The sequence below is a fragment of the Cavia porcellus genome, unplaced genomic scaffold (genome assembly GCF_034190915.1).
Source record: "Cavia porcellus strain 051 isolate PalLab524CR breed Dunkin Hartley unplaced genomic scaffold, mCavPor4.1 scaffold_21, whole genome shotgun sequence".
Classification (NCBI taxonomy): domain Eukaryota; kingdom Metazoa; phylum Chordata; class Mammalia; order Rodentia; family Caviidae; genus Cavia; species Cavia porcellus.
In genome coordinates, this window is record NW_026947504.1 from 61122253 (window position 1) to 61142792 (window position 20540).

The 20540-nt window shown below is 42.2% G+C and overlaps 1 protein-coding gene across 3 annotated transcripts; it reads left to right on the forward strand.

Moving 5' to 3' along the window:
• The first annotated feature begins 9087 nt into the window (after nt 1-9087).
• Nucleotides 9088-20219, forward strand: Cby2 (chibby family member 2). Of its 3 annotated transcripts, XM_063232759.1 has the most exons (3): nt 9088-9279; nt 9673-9753; nt 18866-20219. In XM_063232759.1, the coding sequence occupies exons 1-3, from the start codon at nt 9205-9207 to the stop codon at nt 20039-20041; spliced, it is 1332 nt and encodes a 443-aa protein (XP_063088829.1). In that variant the 5' UTR covers nt 9088-9204; the 3' UTR covers nt 20042-20219. The 3 variants fall into 3 exon arrangements, with proteins under 3 accessions (XP_063088829.1, XP_023416202.2, XP_063088830.1); XM_023560434.2 differs by lacking the exon at nt 9673-9753; XM_063232760.1 differs by lacking the exons at nt 9088-9279; nt 9673-9753 and adding an exon at nt 10450-10539.
• The last annotated feature ends 321 nt before the right edge of the window (nt 20220-20540 follow it).

A 20540-nucleotide genomic window follows, 5' to 3' on the forward strand; every position in this document is an offset into this window, starting at 1 on the left:
TAGTTTCTTTCAAGAAACTATGCCAGCTTTCAATAGAGTTTTTAGTTTCCTGGTAATCTCTTTGAACCTGCTTCATGTATGCTACATTTTCTCTATTTTCTCCATCAAATAATTCTCCCCTTTTTCCTGTTCTTCCATTCCATCATCTATTTTTTCTTGGGAGGTACTTAGCATTTTTAAACTATTCTACTTATATCTTGCTTTACTTGGTAAAATACTTCACTTTTGAACTCGTCTATGAAGTCCCAAAGATATCTATTGGTGCTGTGCCTGATATTTCATGTTTTCTGTCCTCATTCTCCTTTGCATTTACCTTTCCTGGATCAGTGTTCTCAGGATTGGGGACTGAGGACCCTTTCTTGTTGCTCCCTCATCCCATACTTTTTGTTCCTCCCATACAAGCGTATATAGGAGGCCCGGTTTCTTTCTTTGTCAGTTACAGTTTTTTGAATCACGCCGGCTAGGTGTTCCTGCCCACTGCAGTGTACTAGGGAGACAAAGACCTGGGCAGCTTATGCTGAGCCCTCCCCTCCAGGTCAGTCAACCTGCTGAAGGCTTCAATGCATTAGGGTGCACTGCCAGGTGCTGGGACCTGGTTTGGTCTAGCCTACTGGGTCTTAGTCCACTGCGTCACCCCGGTCAAGTGCTCTCCACCAATCCTGCTTGAGAGGGGAATATGTGACTAAAGTCACTGCAGCATCCTGTTCCGGCTAGTCTGTCTGGTCCCAGAATGTCCTCTGTTGGAGCCTCTTAGTCTATGGAAGGGTCCCCATTCCTGTCACTCACTGCAGGTCGATGCAGGGCTCTCCGCCAGCTCTGCTCTCAATTCGGTTTGCTCATTCCCACTCTCAGAGCTTTTACCTCTCTATCCCTGTTGTGCTGATTCAGATGCAGCAGCGGTGGCAGGAAATTCAATCCGCTGTTTCCAGAGGTGCAGGTCCCAGCTTTGGCATCGAGACTTCAACTGTTCCAATTGTAGCACCAGGATAGCATTTACAATTGTTTTCTCTCAGCTTAGTTCGTTTCTGGGTCGGCAGGGTATATCTCCCTCTGCTTAGGACTCCCCATACTGCACCATTCCTGGAATCTAAGCTGGCTATCTCAGAAAGCCTTCGTAGCTGCTGTTAGCTATCCACCATGTTCTCCTGGAAGTCACAAAAGCCTTTTAATAAGATGAGGTTGCAGTTGTTGATTCTTTGAGAAAATTCCTGTGGAATTGTGTTTTTGTTTATAAAATCTTTGCCTACATCTATGTCTTAAAGAATTCACCTATTCTATATTCTAGTAGATTTAGTTTCTGTTTTAATATTTAGATATTCAATCCATTTCTATTTTTTTAGCACATGATGTGAGACATGGGTCTAGTTTTAATTTTTAGCATGTGGAAAATAAGTTTTTTCCATCTCCGTTTATTAAATAGGCCATATTTATTACAGTGAAGGTGCTTGGCTCCAATATAAGTTGGCTGAATATGTCTGGAGTTCTTTATGCATCTTTTAATCTATCCCACTGACCCACAGGTCTGTTTTTTTTTTTAAAACCAGTACGATGCTGTTTTTATCAGAGTAGCTTTATAGTACAGTTTCAAGTCAGGGATTTGCCTTTGTTGTCCAGAATTTCCTTTGCTGTTCTAGGTCTCTTCTGCTTCCAAATGTCTTTCTCTTGAAATGTTTTTTTTTTATACCTGTGTGATTTACTAATGGTATTTTGACTAGGGTTGTTTTAAATCTGTATGACAGCTATGAAAGTATAGCTATTTTTACAATGTTGGTTCTTTATATCTGTGAGCAGAGGATATCTTTCCATTTTGTGATATTTACTTTGATACTCTTTTTTTTCCAGAGTACTATAATTTAAAATGTATAGATCTTTTACTTCTTTGCTAGATTGATTTGTAAAATAGTTCATTTTTGGGACACTATTGTGAAAGGTGCTGTTCCCCTAATTTATCTCTCAGTGAGTTTATTGCTTGTATACAGGAATGCTATTGATTGTTGAGTGTTGACTTTGTTTCCAGCTACACTGTTGAATTTGCTTATTAAATCTAGGAATCTTTTGGTGGAGTTTTTGGCATCTTCTAGGTAGTGTACCATGTTATGTTCAAATAATGGTAATTTAACTTTTTCCTTTCCTATGCTTATTCTTTTTCTATCTCTTGTCTAGTTGCTCTTGGTAATGTTTTCAGAACTATGTTGAATAGGAGTGGTGATAGTGGGCATCCTCGTCTAGTTCCTGACTTTACAGTGAAAGCTTTCTGGTTTTTCTATTTAGTATGCTGCTGGATGTTGGTTTGTCATAAATTAGTTTTTATCAGATTGAGATAAAGACCATCTACTCCAATTTCCTGTGGGTTTTTAGCACCAAAGATGTTGGACTTTGTCAAATACTTTTTCTGCAACTGTTGAGATGATCATGTGGTTTTTGTCAGTTGTTCTGTTGATATGGTAGATTACATTTATTAATTCATGTATGTTGAACTCTATCTCTGCATCCCTGGAATGAATCCTACTAAATCACTGTATATAATCTTCTTGATGATTTGCTGCATTGTTTGCCAATGTCTTATTGAGGATTTTTGCATCTATGTTCATTAGAGAGACTGGCCTATAGTTTTCTTTTTTGGTTGGATCTTTCTCTTGTTTTGCTATTAGGGTGATGCTTGCTTCCGGCAATGAATTTGAGGGTATTGATTCCTTTTCAATTTCATTGAAGGGTTTAAGAAGTAGCAGCATTAGGTCTTCTCTAAATTTCTTGTAGAATTTAACAGTGAATCTGTTGGACCTGGGCTTTGCTTTGTTGGTAGGTTTTTAATTACATCTTTACTTTCATTGACATATATTAGTTTATTTAGAATTTTTACATCTTCTTGACTCAGATTTGGTAATTCTTGTGTCTAGGAACCTGTTCATTTCTTCTGCATTTTTCCTCTTGTTAGAATACAGGTTCTCAAAGTAGTAGTGATTATCTTCTTAATTTCTGCAAGGATCTGTAGTGATTTCACCCTTTTCCTTCCTATTTGCATGGATTTGAATTTATTTCCTTTTTTGTATGTATTTATCAATTTTTTTAATGTTTCAAGGAGCCAACTCTTCAATTCATTGTGTCTTTGTATTGTTTTGTTAGTCTCCATTGCACTAATTTCTACTCTGAGCTTTGTAATTTCATCCCTTGTGTGAATTTTGAGCTTTTTCTAGAAGCTTGAGGTTCAACATTGAGTTGTTCGTTTTTAAGTGGTTTAGTCTTGTTTTAGTCTCATTCTTTCCTATCCCATCTCTTCTTTTGGAATGGGATGTTTTTCATTGTCGTTGTTTTCCTGTGTCAGTGTTTTTCCTGTGTCCCTTTTTAAAAATGAGGACTCACAATTAATTGTTTGCCTTGAGTTTCAGAAGAGTCTTTTTGGGCTTTTAAAGCAATGCCAGAACTGTTAAGACTGGTGAGTGTTAGAGATAGACTAAGTATATTTTACATTGGTGATGGACTTGAGTCTTTTGAGGGCCAGGGTGAAATGTTATAGTTTAAATGTAAAATATTCCCCCAAACCTCATGTGTTCAGATGTGGTTTTGTACTGATGTGTTCTTCGCTGAGTGCACTGTTGAGAGGTAGGGTCTAGTTGAAAGATGCAGGTCACTGAGGGCTTGACTTGAAATTGTGTGTCTCTCTCCCTTGATTCACTTTCCCTTTCTCCGCTTCCTGACCACCATGATGTGAGCAGCTTTCCTCTCAGGGTCTCCTGCCATGCTTTTTCTGTCTTGAAGCCAGCTGATCATGTAGAGTGAGACTTCTGAAACTGTGAACCAGAATAGACCTCTCCTGCTTTACACTGTGGTTTTAGGTCTTTTGATCCAGTAACATGAAAGTGACCAAGACAGTAACTATGCCATTATTATTAAAGAAAAACTAATGGACAATTCATTTAGGGGTTTACATTCCTGACTAACTTGATGATTTTTCCCTTACTTAAAACTTAAATGTATAGAATTGCAAATCATGATTAGAGTGGTCCTAATAAAAAGAGCTCCCTACCAGCCACTTTTGACACTTTTCAAACTAAAGAAACATTTCCTACAGACGGGATGTGTTTTCCATTGGAAGTCTTTTGTTAAGAGTTTCATTCTTAGGTCAGGTAATCAAATTAATAATACTAAGAAAAAAACTTTGGAGGAATTTCTAGTAGTTCTTGAATTTAGAAGGAAAGATTTTGAAGATTGCATAGAGATCTACGTTTGAATGTTACAATTCCTGCACATGATCTCTTTTCTGGTTTCATCAAGAGAGACATACTCTCAGAATTATCTCTGTTATGTGGGAGCACCAGGAGCCCTACAGTAAAGCAACTTCACTTCAATGCTTCCTTCAACATTCCTGAAATATGAAGGACTCTTCCATCTTATGACAACCATTCACTTCAGCCATCTGTCTCTCATAGCTGCCATTCAGTTTTTCTACTTAGGAAAGACTCTCTCGGACTGTCCCAATAGTTGGTCTTTATTTGTTGCCTGGTAGACTTACCAGAACTCATTCTTGCACTTTCTGACTGTTCCTGCTGCTCCCTTAGCAGGTTAGAGCTATTGGTTGGTCTATCCCAAGGCAACTTGGTCCAAAATCTTGCTATATTTGGGTGGTACCACAGTATAGCTACCCTCTGCCCCAAATGGCAAAAATTGCCAATGTTCTTAATCATGTCATGCAATTTGGAGATGACAGACTTCACAATAACTTACCATCCTTACCCGTTTTCCTGTCCCTTTCTCCACAAAGTGAGAGGACGAGGGAGGTCAGAATATAACCTCGTGCCCACCTCTGATTCTTGGACCAAAAGCCATGTTTGTGTGACTCTGAGGACATGCAGGGAGCCCTGGGCTCTGACAGGCCTCCTATTGGTTGGTTTTCCCCACATTACACATCATCAGGTAAGTGCAGGCGAGAGAAGCCTAGACAGTCTCAGGTGCATATTTGTCCTTTCCTTTGTCTCCGCTCTACTTGCCTGTTCAGATTAGAAACCCATGAGGCATTTCCGTCTTTGAGCTCTGTGTAGTACCCACTGATCATGGTGCTCGCAGTATGTGCATGATTGATGACATTGTTAATCTAAGTAATAACAGGCATTTCAGATGAGCTCTCAAGGAAGCTTCTCAGTACTGTGAAATGGATGTGTGTGTCCTACTGAGGAGGAGAAAACCCAGCTAATGAGCAACTGCAGATACTGGCACTGAGATGGGCTGGGTTAAAATACTCCTACCTTTAAAAGTAAAAAAGCCACTCCATCTATCAAGCAAATAAACAAACAACCCTCACATAAGTTAATGCTGCATCTCCAGAGGCACCAAGTTTGTGTCAGCTGCTGGAGGTTTCACTCAAAGGGAGTGAGCCAGTTTGAATAATTAGCCCCTTCCAGGCCTTGATTTTTGGTTACATCCTACAACATTTCCCTTTGTGCAGCTTTGTGCAGCTCTTCTCACTGTATCCCAATAAACGTGCAGAGGCTTCTCTGAGGTGTGTATGTGAGGAAAAACAGAGTTCTGTTTTTAGACAGCACAAGAACTAATCTCTTAAAGAATCTGGAGAAATGGAGAACAAGTGTTGGTGAGGTAGACAATTTGGAACTGTTCTGTTGCTGGGAATATCAAATGGTGAAGTGCCATGGAAAATGGTATGCAGGATTCTCAAAAATTAAAATGTGAATTACTGTGTGATCGAGCAATCCCACTTCAAATTCAGTCAGGACCTCAAGGAGATCCTGTAACTTTATTCACAATACCCAAGAGAAAGAAATAATCCACATGTTTACAGAGAAGAGAATGAATAAATAAAATGCGGTTATGTATGTATAATAAAATTCAGCCTTCAAAAAAAAGGAAATCCTGCCACACTCCGTGAATGAATTCTGAAGCCATTATGCTAAATGAAATAAGACAGACACAAAATGACAAATGCTCTATAATTCTATGAATGTGAGATACAAAATGAGGCCAAAAATCATAGAAACACAAAATAAAAAGGTGTTTACTAAGGTCTGTGGGAAAGAAAGAGGAGGAAATAGTGCTTACTTAATAGGAGTTATAGTTGTTTCTTTGCAATTTTTCTTTAAAGAGAATAAAACCACACAAAATAAAATAAAGTCAATCAAAACACAACAGTGCAAGTGATACAGAACTTCAAAACAAGATAACAGGAAATCAGCAGTGGTCACCATAATGCCTCTTGTTGTCCTCAAAATAGCTTCCCATTACTTCAAAAGCAGCAAAAATTGAACAAAACAGAACAGAATAGAACCTAGAAAAACAAAACAAAGAATGCAGTAAAGAACTTCAAAACAAGATAATAGTAAATCCAAATGGCTACCATAATAAATCTTGTTATCTTTGAAATAGCTACCCATGCTATTAGATATAATAAAATCAAACAAGACAAAACAATAAAACCCAACCAAACAATGAAAATGATACAGGACTTCAAAACAAATAATAGGCATTAACAGTGCCTATTATTACCATTTTCAGAAGGAGATTCCCCATAGATGCTACATTGCACATTGCTATCCTCTGAATTGATGATCAGACTACTACTGCTTTAGACTGCAAAGTCAGTGAAACTAAACACTAGAAGCATTAAGTTGTATTTTACCTCAATAACTGTCATCACAGCCTGTGTTTCTCCAGATCAGCCAGTCGCTTATAGAGTGGGGGGTGTGGGGGTACTTGGATCTTCTTGTCTCCCAGCCTGCACACCAGAAGAGGCTGGCATCTGGTTTTTCTCCTAGTGGTACATACATGGCACTGAATCACAGGGAGGGCTTGGCTTCTTGTTGGCTTCTTACTCTCCTCTCCCACAGTCTGCAAGTGGCACCAACTCCAAGAGTTATAGTTTTGAAGATAAAAAGATTCTGGAGATTTACTGTGCAGCAATGTGAATACACTTAATATTACTGAGTTATATGATTAAAATGGTTAAGATGCTTAGTTTAATGTTATGCATCGTAACCATAATTTTAAAATTAAAACAGAAGCCATTGGAGAACTTACTTTGTTAAAATTCTTTAATAATGTAATTAATCATTTTCTTGGTTTGCCTGTAGGTATATATTTGAACTTTTACAGAACAAATCTTTCTCTTTCTTTCTTTCTTTCATTCTTTTTTTTTCTTTCTACCTCCCTTCCTTTCTCCTTTCCTTCCTTCCTTTCTTGTTTTTCTTCTGTTTCATTATTTTTCTTTCTCCATCAGTATTGGGGATTGAACCCAGGAGTTTTTAAGCTACATTTTTACATAAAAATCCCTTTTATTTTTCATGTTGAGGGAAGGTCTTGTTAAATCACCAGGTTGCCTCGTCTACACTCAAACTTGTGCTCTTCCTACTCAGCTTCCAGATGTGCTGGGATTACCACTCCACCTGGGTTAAAATTTTCTTGAAGCAAGGCTTGACTGTAACTTAAGTGTGGAAGACTCAAGTGGGCAGTTTCAATGTTTCTGTATCTGATGACCCAGACCTGCCACTTCCTGCCTAATCCCAGAATATAATACAATTGGGGCTTTCAGGGTTACAAGAGACATGATCCACAAGAGAACTGCCATTCACAGCTCCAAAGATGAATAACTTGATAGAATTGAGATCAAACGGAGTGGGTATTGTGGCCTTAATGCAATTTATACGTGTAGTATAATAAAAAGTATATTTGGCCTTTGCCCTGGTTCTTGGTACAGAGATCTCCTGAAACCCTTAGCATGACCCGATCCCTTGTGTTTTACAGAGATCTTTTGTAATACACCTTAATTTTTGCTAATGAAGTGACTAATGGAGGGCCAGGAACTGTTGCCAGAGGAACCTACCAAGGAGACTGGAGAGCTAGAATTCTCAGTCTTCCCAATCCTTGGAAAGGTGGAGGGCTAAATTATCAATGGCCATCAATTTAATTAACTGGGCTGTTTTAGTTGCTTTTCTCTTGTTGATATATACTTGATCTCAAAATGAAGGCAGGAAAGATTTATTTAGCTTACAGTTATTGTAGGTTTCAGTTCATAATCAGCTGCTTTGAAGGCAGGGTGGCACAGTCAAGGGGCAACCATTCAGAGGCCACAAATCACAACAGTGAAAACAGCAAAAGGGAAAACACAGCTACTTCCTGCCCTCACGTTGTATTCCAGCTACTCGGCCCTGAGTGGGTGCAGCACTTACACTGCCAGTCCCAGCACTAGACAACGAAGCAGTGATAAATGCTGCACTCCCAAGGTCTTCCCTCCCTTCCCATGACTACATGGGGTGTTGTGGGGGACATTTAAACACAAACCATAACATGTGCCTAAGTAGTGAGATCTCCATAAAAATCCCATAAACTGGATTCAGAGGATTGGTGAGCAGCTAGAAATGGTATGCCCAGAGCAGGCAACGAAGCTCCATGCCACTCTCCATGCCCTTACTCTATGGATCTTTTCCACTTGGCTTTTCCTGAGTTGTCTCCTCATAATAAAAATGGAATCAAGCATTTTACTGAGTTCCCTGGGCCATTCTAGCAAATTATTTGGCCCAAAGAGGGGATCACAGGAACCATTGGGTTATAACTGATCAATCAGAAGTACAATAAGACGGGCCTGTGATTGGTGTCTGAGGCCAAGGAAGTCTTCTGGGACTGAGCCCTCCACTTCTGGGATCTGATGATAACTTCAGTTAGGTAGCACCAGAATGGAATTGAACCATAGGACACACCTCAGATAGCATTTCCTCCCTAAGCCTGGGCAGAATTTGGTTTGTATCTCCCCCTTTCCCCCCTTCTTTTAAAAGTGTTGGGGACTGAATTCAGAGCTTTTGCCCTGAGCTACATTCCCAGTCTTTTATTAAAAAATGTTTTACTTTGAGATAGAGTCTTGCTAAGCTACTAAGTTTTTTGAATTTGTAAACCTGACTCAGCCTCCCAGAGTGTCAGGACTAAAGGGTGTTTCTTTCTTCTTAAGAGATTCAGCTCCATGTAAAAGATAGTCCCTGTGTTCTGGAGGAGGGATAGGTGTCTCAGCCTAGCCTGGCAGTGAGGATGTGAGTGACATCTGGATGACCAAACAGTGGATAGAGTTTGGTCCATTGTGTGTCACACTGACCCCGACTGGCCATGTGGCCATAGTCAGTGCAATCTGTTCCTGCCTGTCAGATGCTTCATTTCCAGCCACGGGGCTCAGAGAGAAACCATGAGCACTGATAAACACCCTATTGGTTTGTGATGTCACCCCTGGAATGTTCTGAGTGTTTTGGTGACCAACTTCTACAAAGGACCTATACCTGGCATCTCACATTGGTATGGTTTTTTGTTTCGGATACAAATAATAATCTTTTTTTTTTTTTGTCTTTTTCATTTTTATCGGTACCAGGGATCAAACTCACGACTGCCTGCTTACAAGACAGGCGCTTATGCCGCTGAGCTAAATCCCCAGCCCACAAATAATAATCTTAGACAAGGAAGTAGATTCGCTATGTGTTTCAAAGATATCCCAAACTATAATTCCTGTTCAGAAATCAATAAATCATCTTATCAGATATCATCTACATATTCCTTTAGACTCAGATTTCACAATGTACATAATTGACAAGAAGGGAATAAATCAGTTGAAAGTTGTCATGCATTCTAGTGAGTGGTCAAGGTTCAGAAGATGGGCTGAGAAGCAGAAACCATATTTTCTCTTTTCCACAGCATTCAAGGCCAAATTTTACAAGAAAAGAAGACACCAAATCTGAAAACCTAGAAATTCCAATTAATGTGGTTCTACCTCAGGTAGGGATAATCACAGAAGGATGTTACTTATTGATTTTAACCAGAATAACTTCTTTCAAAACTCTAGGAAAATATTTCTAAGAAAGGAGAGAAATTAGGTTCTTAGATTCTAGTTGTGGTTGACTGTCCCTGGCTCTGCACCAGGGGAAGGCCACTTGGCCTCTCTGAGCTGAGTGCTTCTTGCCTTGGATGTGGGGGTTTGGGTTAGTTGAGCTGATGAGACCCTCTAACCTGATTCTGTTTTCTATCCTACTCTGAAATAACTTGGGTTCCCAGCTCCCAGTCCTGGATGCTTCTCAAATGAGGTCTTTTGCTGCATGCTGTTGGTGACCCTCCCAGATTTCTGAGGAGCACAGTTTAGAATTGGGGGTTCCAGTCAATAATGTGTAAGAATGAATCCATGAGAAAAAAATACTACTACAATGGCCAAAGAGTACAGAGTCCTCTGGCTAAGCTTTATGAGCTGAATGGGGTGAAGCAAATGTAGCCCTGCTATACACCAAAGACAGAATATCAGAGAGATAGGCATTTGTGGTTGTAGTAATTTTTGTTTTGTTCATTTTGAGGCTGATGAATTGTTGAAATCCTGAAAGGCATGGGGTTCTTAGGTTTCCTCCTACAAACAGCCATTTCCCTGGTTGGGTCTTTTTAATTGGATTGTTTCTGTGCTGCTATGTCACAAAGGGGTGGCCTTGCTCTCCCCAGAGTCACCTCAGGTCCTATTGGGAGACCATGGCCAATCAACCAGAGGGGGTGAAATGTAGGATGGAGGAAGCCAGTGCAGAGGTAACTAACGGAATTTTCACACAGGGAAGTGTATGAAGATCTGTCACCCGTAGCATTCAATCTGTGTAATTATATCAGTGTAGGCTAATATATTAGGTGGCAGGCAAAACTGGAAGACAAGGAAGCGCTCTGGATTTTGTTTTCATCTTATCCTGGTAACTTTGTAGTGAATAGCTAGTTTCCCACTTGTTTCAGCTCATAAATGTTAGCCACAGTATTAAATAATTTTCTCCTGATCATTTGATAGATGACAGTAAGCTTTAGAGACCTTTTCAGATCTGATTCTTTCTAGTTGAAACACAAATTGAATTTGATTGGGCACTTCTGTCACCTTTAAAATGGGTGTTGCCCCTTTGGATTCTTTTTAGCCTTTGTCGTGCCAACGGACGGTGAGAGGACACCCACTTGGAGATGGGGTGGAAATAGAATTTGAATGTAGTCATGTGGCAGAAAGATTGGAAAGGTTTGTCCAGCTTCCCCTAGCACAACTTTCCCCCTGTGCCCATCCCCACAGCCAAGAAGGAGAGAAGATGTTTTCAGAAGGCTGGAGCTTTACTCTGGGGCTGCCCACTTCCTGCGATGCTGACCTGGTACAGCTTCTGGGGTCCTTGAAGGCAGGGGGTATGGAAGGAAGGGAGATCAATCTGAGTATGTGTGTCCCACATCAATAGATGTAGCCTACAGTACACCTGCCATGGCGACACAAAGCAGGTACCTGCCACGATGCTCTGAATTGGTCCTGCAGTGTCTGTGGGTAGATGATCTGAAGCCAACCACTCTCAGGGCTCTGAGGGGATCCAATGTATTCCCTGAACCTCCCTAACTGAGGTGCTGCATGACTTGAGGGGAAAGGATTGATACTGGAAATGAGGGAGAAAGAAATACCGCCTGAGTGGTAGTAGCACTGCGTGCAAGTGGGAGGTAGAGATGTCATAGATATGAAAATTGGGAAGTGCATGAGCAGGGGCAGAGCTGGAATTAGAGGCCTGAATCCAGGGCAATGCCCATGCCTTTTGCTGGGCATACCTTTGCTAGACCAGGTTTCATCTTAGTGCTGTGATTCCTCGCTTGCTTATAGGGTATAGCACTTCTGCACCCCCAACCTTATCTTTTCATCCCCAAAGAGCTCCCCATACCTGCCCTAATTAGGCATATTCTGAGACCAAGTCTATTCATTATGGCAGGGAATCACCACCACTACTCGGTCCCCTAGAAATGACTCGGGTGCCCAGTTCCCAGTCTTTCTGGGTGCTTGACTTCTCGATTGCACTGCAAATGCTTATGATTTACTGTTTATTATCACCCTTAGGTCTTCTCGGGTCTTATTGATTTCCCATTTTTCTTCCTCACATTAAATAGTTGTGTTTTCTGATCTATTTCTCTCCAGCACATTAACTTGTAAGCCATCAATGTTATTTCCTGCCCAAGTGAACTAATCTCCCCATTCCTCTTGTATGTGATGAGCCTGGTCCTCCCAGGCACGTTTACTTTCCCACAAGTGTGCTCTGGGTTTCATTAAAGCATGTTTAATGCTAGGTCATTAATGAATGATCTATGCTAGACCAGAATGATCCCACCAGCATGTTCTTTGTCCCCTTTGTCCTCCTTTTCTCTTTCCTCTTTGTTTGTGCTCCTTTAAAAACAATGGAATGCTGTGGACAGTAACCATATCCAACCAATTATGAGTAACCATTCAGAGAAAGACTGGGAGACTGTATTAAACAACTAATTATGACTACCACAGATAACATTGTCTTTAAACTCTGCCTTTAGCATTCTAATTCTATCAAAATCAATCACATTTACTTTCTGAATTATCCCTTTTCCTGTTGGCATTTATTAAAACAAACATTGGCTTTATCATGGTATTAAGGTGATATGTTAATTTCAAAGCATGATAATTGAAGCTCAACCATGTCATTTCATTTGAAAATTAGAGCATAGTTAATTTTTCCTTTCAGGTTTCTGGGGTCTTTGAAAGAACATGTAGATAACTGCATGTTCTCAACTAGTAACTCTTAGAAATCTAGGCAAAGGTAGGTACTTATAAAAGTTGATCAATGGGCTTGGATATTGGGACATTTCTACTGAGCTGTGGTAATCACAATTTTGTAGAAGTGGGGAGAATTTCTGTGAATGTCTTTGTCTATTTTCTATTGTTATAACAAAATACCTGACACCAGGTAATCTGTAAGTAATAGAAGTTTATTTATTGCATGGTTATGGAGTTGAAAGAGCATAGTGCCAGCATCCAGTCAACTTCTGGGCAGGGCATTGTTTACGCATCATAGCATGGCAGAGGGTGTCATGTGATGAGTCAGAGCAGATGAGCCACGTTCACTTTCACAAAAAGGAGACTCCTGCAATAACTTACTGTTTTATGAATGGATAAATATATTCTTGATGGCAGAGCCAATCATCTTGCAGAGGCCCCACCTCCAAATATCATTAACATATGACTTTGAGTGTTAAGTTTCCAACGCCTGAAATTTATTTATTTTTATTTTGTTGCCTTTTTGAGACCAGGTTTGGCTATGCAGTTCAGGCTGGTCTTGAGCTCACTTGTAGCCCAGGCCAGCCTTGAACTTGCAACATGAGTTACCTCAGCCTCATGAGTATTGGGGTTACAGGTGTGTACCACCATGCCCAGCAACTCTGGAAATTTAGAGGACACATACACACAGTGCATGTCAGCTAAGCCTGGCTAGTTCCATCCCCAACATCTTTCCATGGGAGGCCACCAATCTCAGCAATTACACCCCAAAGAGTCTACCCATAGACTCCTGTTTCTTAGAAATTGTATAGCACCAGTAAGAGACTCGGATCCTATCATTTCCCTTTTCCCCTTTGTGTCTCTTCTTAGGCTTAGTTGGCTGCTCTTCCCCAGCATTCCTCATTAGCTGAGAGGTCAGTGATCTGACAAGAACACACAATTGTTGATTTAGCCTTTTGCCTTCTGGGACCACTCATCTATAAAGGAGGTGGCAGGACGAGGGTCATGCTAAGAAAAGATTCCTTCCGTGGGTGGGATTCCTGGCACTTGTGAGGACAACGATTATGCACAGGGCTCCACCATTTACAGATTGTTTTGTCACAGTTATGAGAACATTCCTCACTCCTATGGACAGAGGTTCTGGTTGTATTTCTAATACCTCCTGGAAGGTGTGATGAGCCTCAGGGCTATTTCTTCCCCCTTCTCTGGTTCCCAGACACCAGCAATGAGACCATCAGTCTTTTCCTTTGTGGGAGACTTGAGCCACTAGATATAGGCTTTACCTTCAAGGCTCAGAAGAAACTTTTGAAGGTGTTCCAGGCACAGACCTCTTGTCAGGGCCAAGGTCATCCAAGCATGTTAGCTCAGACAATGAAAACAACTCAGTGATCCCAGTGGCTGAGAAGACTGCTGAGAAGGAACTGGCTGCAAATACAGGCCGAGGGTGTTGGGGTCTTAAGCTTGAGTGTGTTTGCTCAGCTGAGATGCTATTTTTTGGAGAGCCCTTTTATAAAGAAACATTTGCAGCATTAGCAATAGCAGTCTAGGACAGGAACGGTTGTGTTACAAGTCAAGCTGGTTCTCTGGTCGTGAACCACTTGTCCTCTTACAACACTAGGAAGAAAGAAGAACGCCAAAGGCAACGTTTAGAGACGCACAGAGACACTCAGTATGAGCTGATGAGGGTGTAGCTTTACCGATTATATTTGTTCATCCTTTGTAGGAAAAGTGGGCCATGCTGCCACAGGTACTACCTTCCAGGCTCAGGCCTCTTTCCAAGACCTTTTTCTGTTCTTTTAAGATGAAAGAAATAGCCACTTTTGTAGGCAAAAGTGGTAGAATATTAAGAGTTTTATTCCATTTAACCGAATATTACCTCCAACAGTTCAGAACACTGTGGTCAATTCGTTCACTGGCAAAGATTCATTCATTCTCCATGCAAGTCACATATGCAGTCCTGGAACACAGGACTAGAGATGTCAGGAAAATAAGGGACAGTTCACTATCCTTAGGTAACTGCAAGTTACTCGTATAAATAAATGAAAAACAAGGGAAAGGAGGTAGGAGAAGTGTTCTAAATATCAACACAAGCATTTCATAGACACTGTGGACTGCTAGAATGAGCATGGAGTTTGGAGTCAAGTATCCTGATTTTAAACCCTGGGTTTGTCCTTCTGTTTGCTATGCCATGTAAGGAAGAACCATCTCATTTCTTTTGGGTAAGATATGCAGATGATTATGGAAAGTCATAAGCCTATTGTCTGACACATAATACTCAGTAAGTGTTACTTTCTTTGGCTTGTTTTATATGTTCTTTCTCTGAGGAAATATTGAGAACTTGTGAATGCAATGACTATTTTTATATAGTTTTTTAAATTAAAAAGTCACATATTTTCCTTTTATTTTTGAATTCTACAACAAATCTCCTGAAATAAGCAGGACAGATACTTGGCTGCTGTGGGTAACTATGCAGGTCACGCGCTGCAACAATAGCTGTGAATGGCACACCTAAGGTTGGACACTATACGACATGCAAAAACATGAGGTGGCCCTGAATCGTGTTAGCGCCCACATTTTCTAGAAATGGAAACTGAAGCACAGAAATTAAATGAGCTGGTGAAGGTCATGTGCTTATGCAGTGGGGGGCCAGGACGCTCTTCTGTCACAGGACATCCCGTTCCCCATGCACTACTGCCCTCATTAATGCATGCTGCATTTTGACACTTCTCATTTGCACGCGGGAATAATTGCTCTTCATTGAACTTTCAGTGACTGGCCACTTCCTGAGAACATACAGTGAGCTTGGGACCTCGTGGAAGCCAGCTGAATATTAGTTGGTTCAAGAACATAAATATAGGGAAAGAATTGGTGTCATAACATTCCTGGTGGGAATATGATTAGAGTGAGAAATTTTTATAAGACTAAGAAAGAGTTCAGGAAAGAGTTTTATCTGTGAGGGCTAAATCCAACTAGCCCTGTCAGTGGTTAGGGGAAAAAATGGAACAGAAACAATTTCTTTTGGTTCCGTGTTTTCCTAGGATACAATTAGGATTCTTGTCATATCTGAAAATACCTTTGCACTTATTATTTTTCCTTAAATTTTCTCACTTTCAGAAAAATGGAATGATGAAGTTTTGCTTTATTCCTGATAATATCTATAGAATTATAGATTTGCTATAATAAATATATTTTCTAATACTTATTCAAATAAATACATGGCTATTAAAATTTTGAAGATACTTAAGTGTTTTATTTAAGAAACTGAGTCTTGAGGCTCCCCTGGGTGTGGCCACCTTCTTGGAGCTGTAGGTAATAATGAGGAGAGAGAGCAGAGCTCGGTCAGGTGGGAGGACTAGAGTCCTGATGAAGAAGTACAGCACTCATTTGTTTAGCAGCATTTTTGGATTAGGTGATGTGGGCTCAGAATAGAGAAGGCTCAGCTTTGCTTGGGAAATTTGGTCATTTAAGGAAGGGGCCAAGATACCAACTGCATTGGTAAAAGAGAGCGCTAAAGCCCTAATGGTGCCTATTTACAAACAGAATCATCAGATCAGAGAAAGCTAGACCAAAGGGCACATGGAGATAATGTTTCCAATTCTACATTATACAGACTTGGCAAACGAGGCTACAAAGCTGGAGGATGTGACCAAAGTCACCTAATGGTAGGTAAGGAGGACAAAGTCTGGAATACTCAGGTTGTCCAGAGCTGGGGATCTGCCATACGTTAAGGTCCTGTTTAGTGCATTTCTATTGCAGGGACAATTGACAGGTCCTCAGGCACATTGAATAAAGGCAGCTGGAATACAGGACTTAAAGGCCACAGAGGATGAGTAGATATAATTCACCGGTGATTCTTCTTTAGAAGTTAGTTGGATCAAGAAGAATTATTTTTCTGATGATAGCAAAACAATCATAGAAAACTAGAGACATTTGAACACTTACTGCAGATATAAAGAGATCACTGTTAAATTTTAAGGGATGACAATGGTATTGCAGCGCTGTAAAGGGATAGATATTGACATCTTTGTAGATAAAATAGTAGTTGTGGAACTGGGCAGAAGTCTGGAAAATACAAGTGTGGTCTTGGTTTGATAACTGGCGAAGCTGGATACTGGGCAAACTGAAATTTATCAAGATTGTTCTCTCTCCTTTTATACATGTTGGGAAATTTCCATATTAAGAAGTTAAGGAAAACATAATCTTGACTGCAAAAGTGCTGTGATAAATAATAAATCTGTGGCAGTTTCCCTCGTGTGTGCTTTACACTGTGAAACTGCAGACCGAGTAGCCCTTATTCAAAATTCTTGGAACCAAAAGTGTTTCAGACTTTGTGTATTTTTGTATTTTGGAATATTTACATACACAGAATGAGATATCTTGAGGGTGGAATTTATTTATTCTTCACATATATCTTACACATATGGCCCGAGAACATTGCACGCAATAGTTCTGGTGTACCTGTGTTTTGATTGAAATCTGTCCCAGGAGGTTAGGTGTGAATTTTCCATTTGTGGCATCATGCCAGAGCTCAAAAGTTTTCAGATGGTGGAGTATTTTGGATTTTTGTCAACCTTTGATAATGTTTTACAGGCCAGTGTTTACAGGCCATACATTCTGTATGTAGAATGCTCAGGACTGAGAATAGAATTAGGACTGAATAATTTGCTCCATTTTTCTTTGCTTTAGCAGAATTAGGGTATACACCGTTGACTAAAATATAGTTTTCCATGATAGTATATCCCAGATCCAGTTCCTGCTGAGAGGCAGCCCTGCCTGGAATGTGGTCTGGGAATGGAGAGGCTTTCTCAAGATTCTTTCCTTGTAGGACTTTGCTAACCTTCCCAGAAACACAGACCCCAGGGACTTTAAATGTACAAGGACATGGTCCAGGTTATCTGCAGAGAGGTTCACTCTCATCACAGATTGGCCACAGCAGCCAACGTGCTTTTCCAACTGGGAAATGTGAAATCTATGGGGCTGAATTCATTGAAAGTAAACACAGTTCTGCTTGCAGAATGCTCTCATGCTCTTTCTATTTGGAAGACTCAGCATATCCTTACAAAGTTAACGGCATGTGTTTACTGCAAAGTTAATGACATAGAACTGTATCTTCTATTTATCTAGCTCTTTGAGCTTTAAAGAATTTTAATCAACTTTATACACCATACAAATCATATTTATGTCTGTACACATACATAATGTGGGTGACTTGATTTATTTTCTATCTTCTATCTCTGTAAAATTGTGAAAATAACCCAAGGAATGAGGAATTAATATCTGCGCAGCATTTTGATAAACTTGGGTGAAATGCTTTTGGTGTATTTAGAAACACCTATCACAATCATTTTTATTAAATTTGTTGCTGCAATTGTAATCTCTCCTCCAGTGTGCTTTCTACTTTTCCCTTCTTTGTGAATACATCTCAAGGTCTCTGCATTAGTGACATCTGCTTTTCTTGACAACAATACCTTACATAACTAAGACACTTGACAACCTCAAAAACATTTTTGACTTCATTATCTCATTCAGTCTTCACAGTAGTGGTGTGAACTCAGCAGGGCGAATGCCATTGTTCTTGCTTTACTGGTATATTTTGTTGTTGTTTAAAGTTGGAAGGTGCCTTTTGGAGATTTTGTATTTGTGAATTTGTCTATCCACTAAAAATATGTAACCTCAGTATCACATTCGAAGCACTTTGACAGCCATTGTTAGGCCTGCACAGGGTGATGGAACGTCTCCAGCTCAGGAGCTCTGTGATTTGAGCTTTTGGAAAATAGTGTCCTTTTGGGAGTTTACTAGTGCCATGGTTTCTGGAAATTTTTGTGTTTTTGATGGTGATCACACTGTTGAAGGTGGCTCCCACGTGTAGTGCTGCCTAACGCTGGTGTTCCTATAGCACAAGAGGGCTGAGATGTGCCCTGTGGAGGAAGCTCATGCTAGATAAGCCTTGTTCCGCCGTGAGTGACAGTGGTTGATGGTGTATTCAACATTAATGAATCAATCATACATGTTAAAGTGTCTTTACACACACACACACACACACACACACACACACACACACACACACACGGTTATGTATTGATTAGCTGGCAAAAACGTTGTGACCAGAAGCTCACAGGAAACTAATCCAATGTTCCTGGAGACTTTACAGAGCAGAGCTAGTTGGAATAAATGCAATGATACGCTGCCTCGTGAGGCCCCTAAGAGGCAAAAGTGCCCGCTGTGACCAGGCCAGACTGCCGCTCGCGGCTCACTGGAGTGTCCTGGCCTTTTGCTCCGCCACCCTCCATGCCTCGGTTGCACCACTAACGCGCCTCGCTCTTCTCTCCGCAGAAGGGCACGGCCGAGCCCTACCTGAAGCTCCACAACCTGTACAGCACTCCTCGCTGCTCGCGCCAGGGCGCCGTGCCCGGGCTGAGCCGCCGGGTGGTCAGCCAGCACTCCTACCCGCTCAACCGTTTCACCTCGACGCCCTTCGACCCCATGGAGCGCCCCACCTCCCAGGCCGACCTGGAGCTGGACTACAACCCTCCCCGCGTGCAGCTCAGCGACGAGATGTTCGTGTTCCAGGACGGGCGGTGGGTGAACGAGAACTGCCGGCCCCAGTCCCCCTACTTCTCCCCCTCGTCCTCCTTGCACCACAAGCTGCACCACAAGAGGCTGGCCAAGGAGTACCTGCTGCAGGAGGAGAGCAGGTGCCTGCGCGAGGAGAACCGGGCGCTGCGCGAGGAGAACAAGGCGCTGCGCAGGGAGAACAAGATCCTGCAGGTCTTCTGGGAGGAGCACAAGGCGGCGCTGGGCTGCGAGGACGGCCAGCCCGGCCCGCCTCTGCTGCGCAAGGAGAGCGCGTCGCAGGAGGCGGTGCAGAAGGAGGCCGCCGCCCCGCCGCCGCCGCGCAGCAAGGAGAACAGCGCGCTGCAGCTGCTGCGGGAGGAGAACCGCGCGCTGCAGCAGCTGCTGGCGCAGAGCCAGGCCTACTGGGCGCGGGTGGAGGACAAGACGGCCGGCGCGGACGGCAGCGCCGCGGGCCCCCCTGCGCACGAGGAGCCCCACAGCCCCGGGCTGCTTCCCGACCAGGGCGCGGGGCTCTCCTCCCCCTTCGAGGAGCCCAAAAGTCCCGCCACCCCGCAGGAGGACGCCCAGACCCTGCGCACCCTGCGGGAGCTCATCAGCACCCTGTCTGGGCCGTCCAGGGAGGAGGAGGGCAAGGCGGGCCCGGGGCCGCTGCAGCTGCTGCGGGAGATGGGCCAGGCGCTGCAGACCCTGCGCGAGGAGAACCGGCTCCTGCAGGAGGAGAACAGGGCCCTGCACGTGCTGAGGGAGGAGCACCGCGCCTTCCAAGAGGAGAACAAGGCCTTGTGGGAGAACAACAAGCTGAAGCTGCAGCAGCGGCTGGTCATCGACACAGTGACCGAGGTCACCGCCCGCATGGAGATGCTCATCGAAGAGCTGTACGCTTTCATGCCCGCCAAGAACAACAAGGACCCCAAGAAGCCCAGCAGGGTCTGAGGCCTTCCTTGCAAAGAAGGACACCGAGTTCAGGCACAGAACATCCACCCGGCAAAAGAGAGTTAGTCCTCTGCTTTTGTCCTCCCCCCTGGCCACAGTATACCAGTGACAGAGGGCGCTCGCGGCCCCCTGAACTCAGAGAAGCAATAAAGGCTGTGGAGGCTGGAGGCAGTCCATGCCAGAGTGCCATTCTTTTTTCTTTCTTAAAAAAAAAAAAAAAAAAAAAAGCTTTTATTTTAAGAGAAATTTTAATGTGAGAATATTGGAGCTCAAAGAACAGAATTCCCCATGGTATTTCTGCTCCAACATAAGCACTGCCCCCTCCATTATCAACATCCCCCATTACAGGGAATTTGCTAAAATTGTTGAATCTACATTGATTCGTCATGCTCAGCCAAAGCCCTTACCTTAGATTAGGATTCACTTTTGGTGTACATTGGGTTCAGGTAAGTGTACGATGCGTCCACAGCTGTACAGTCATCAGATCATCTCACGGCCC

What these genes read in the sequence shown, in the direction of transcription:
- Cby2 (XM_063232759.1), top strand. Translation starts at nt 9,205, where the DNA reads ATGTCACCCCTGGAATGTTCTGAGTGTTTTGGTGACCAACTTCTACAA. An exon ending in ATACCTGGCATCTCACATTG is followed by an intron (nt 9,280 to 9,672) that starts GTATGGTTTTTT and finishes TCTTTTCCACAG; the next exon opens with CATTCAAGGCCAAATTTTAC. An exon ending in TTAATGTGGTTCTACCTCAG is followed by an intron (nt 9,754 to 18,865) that starts GTAGGGATAATC and finishes TTCTCTCCGCAG; the next exon opens with AAGGGCACGGCCGAGCCCTA.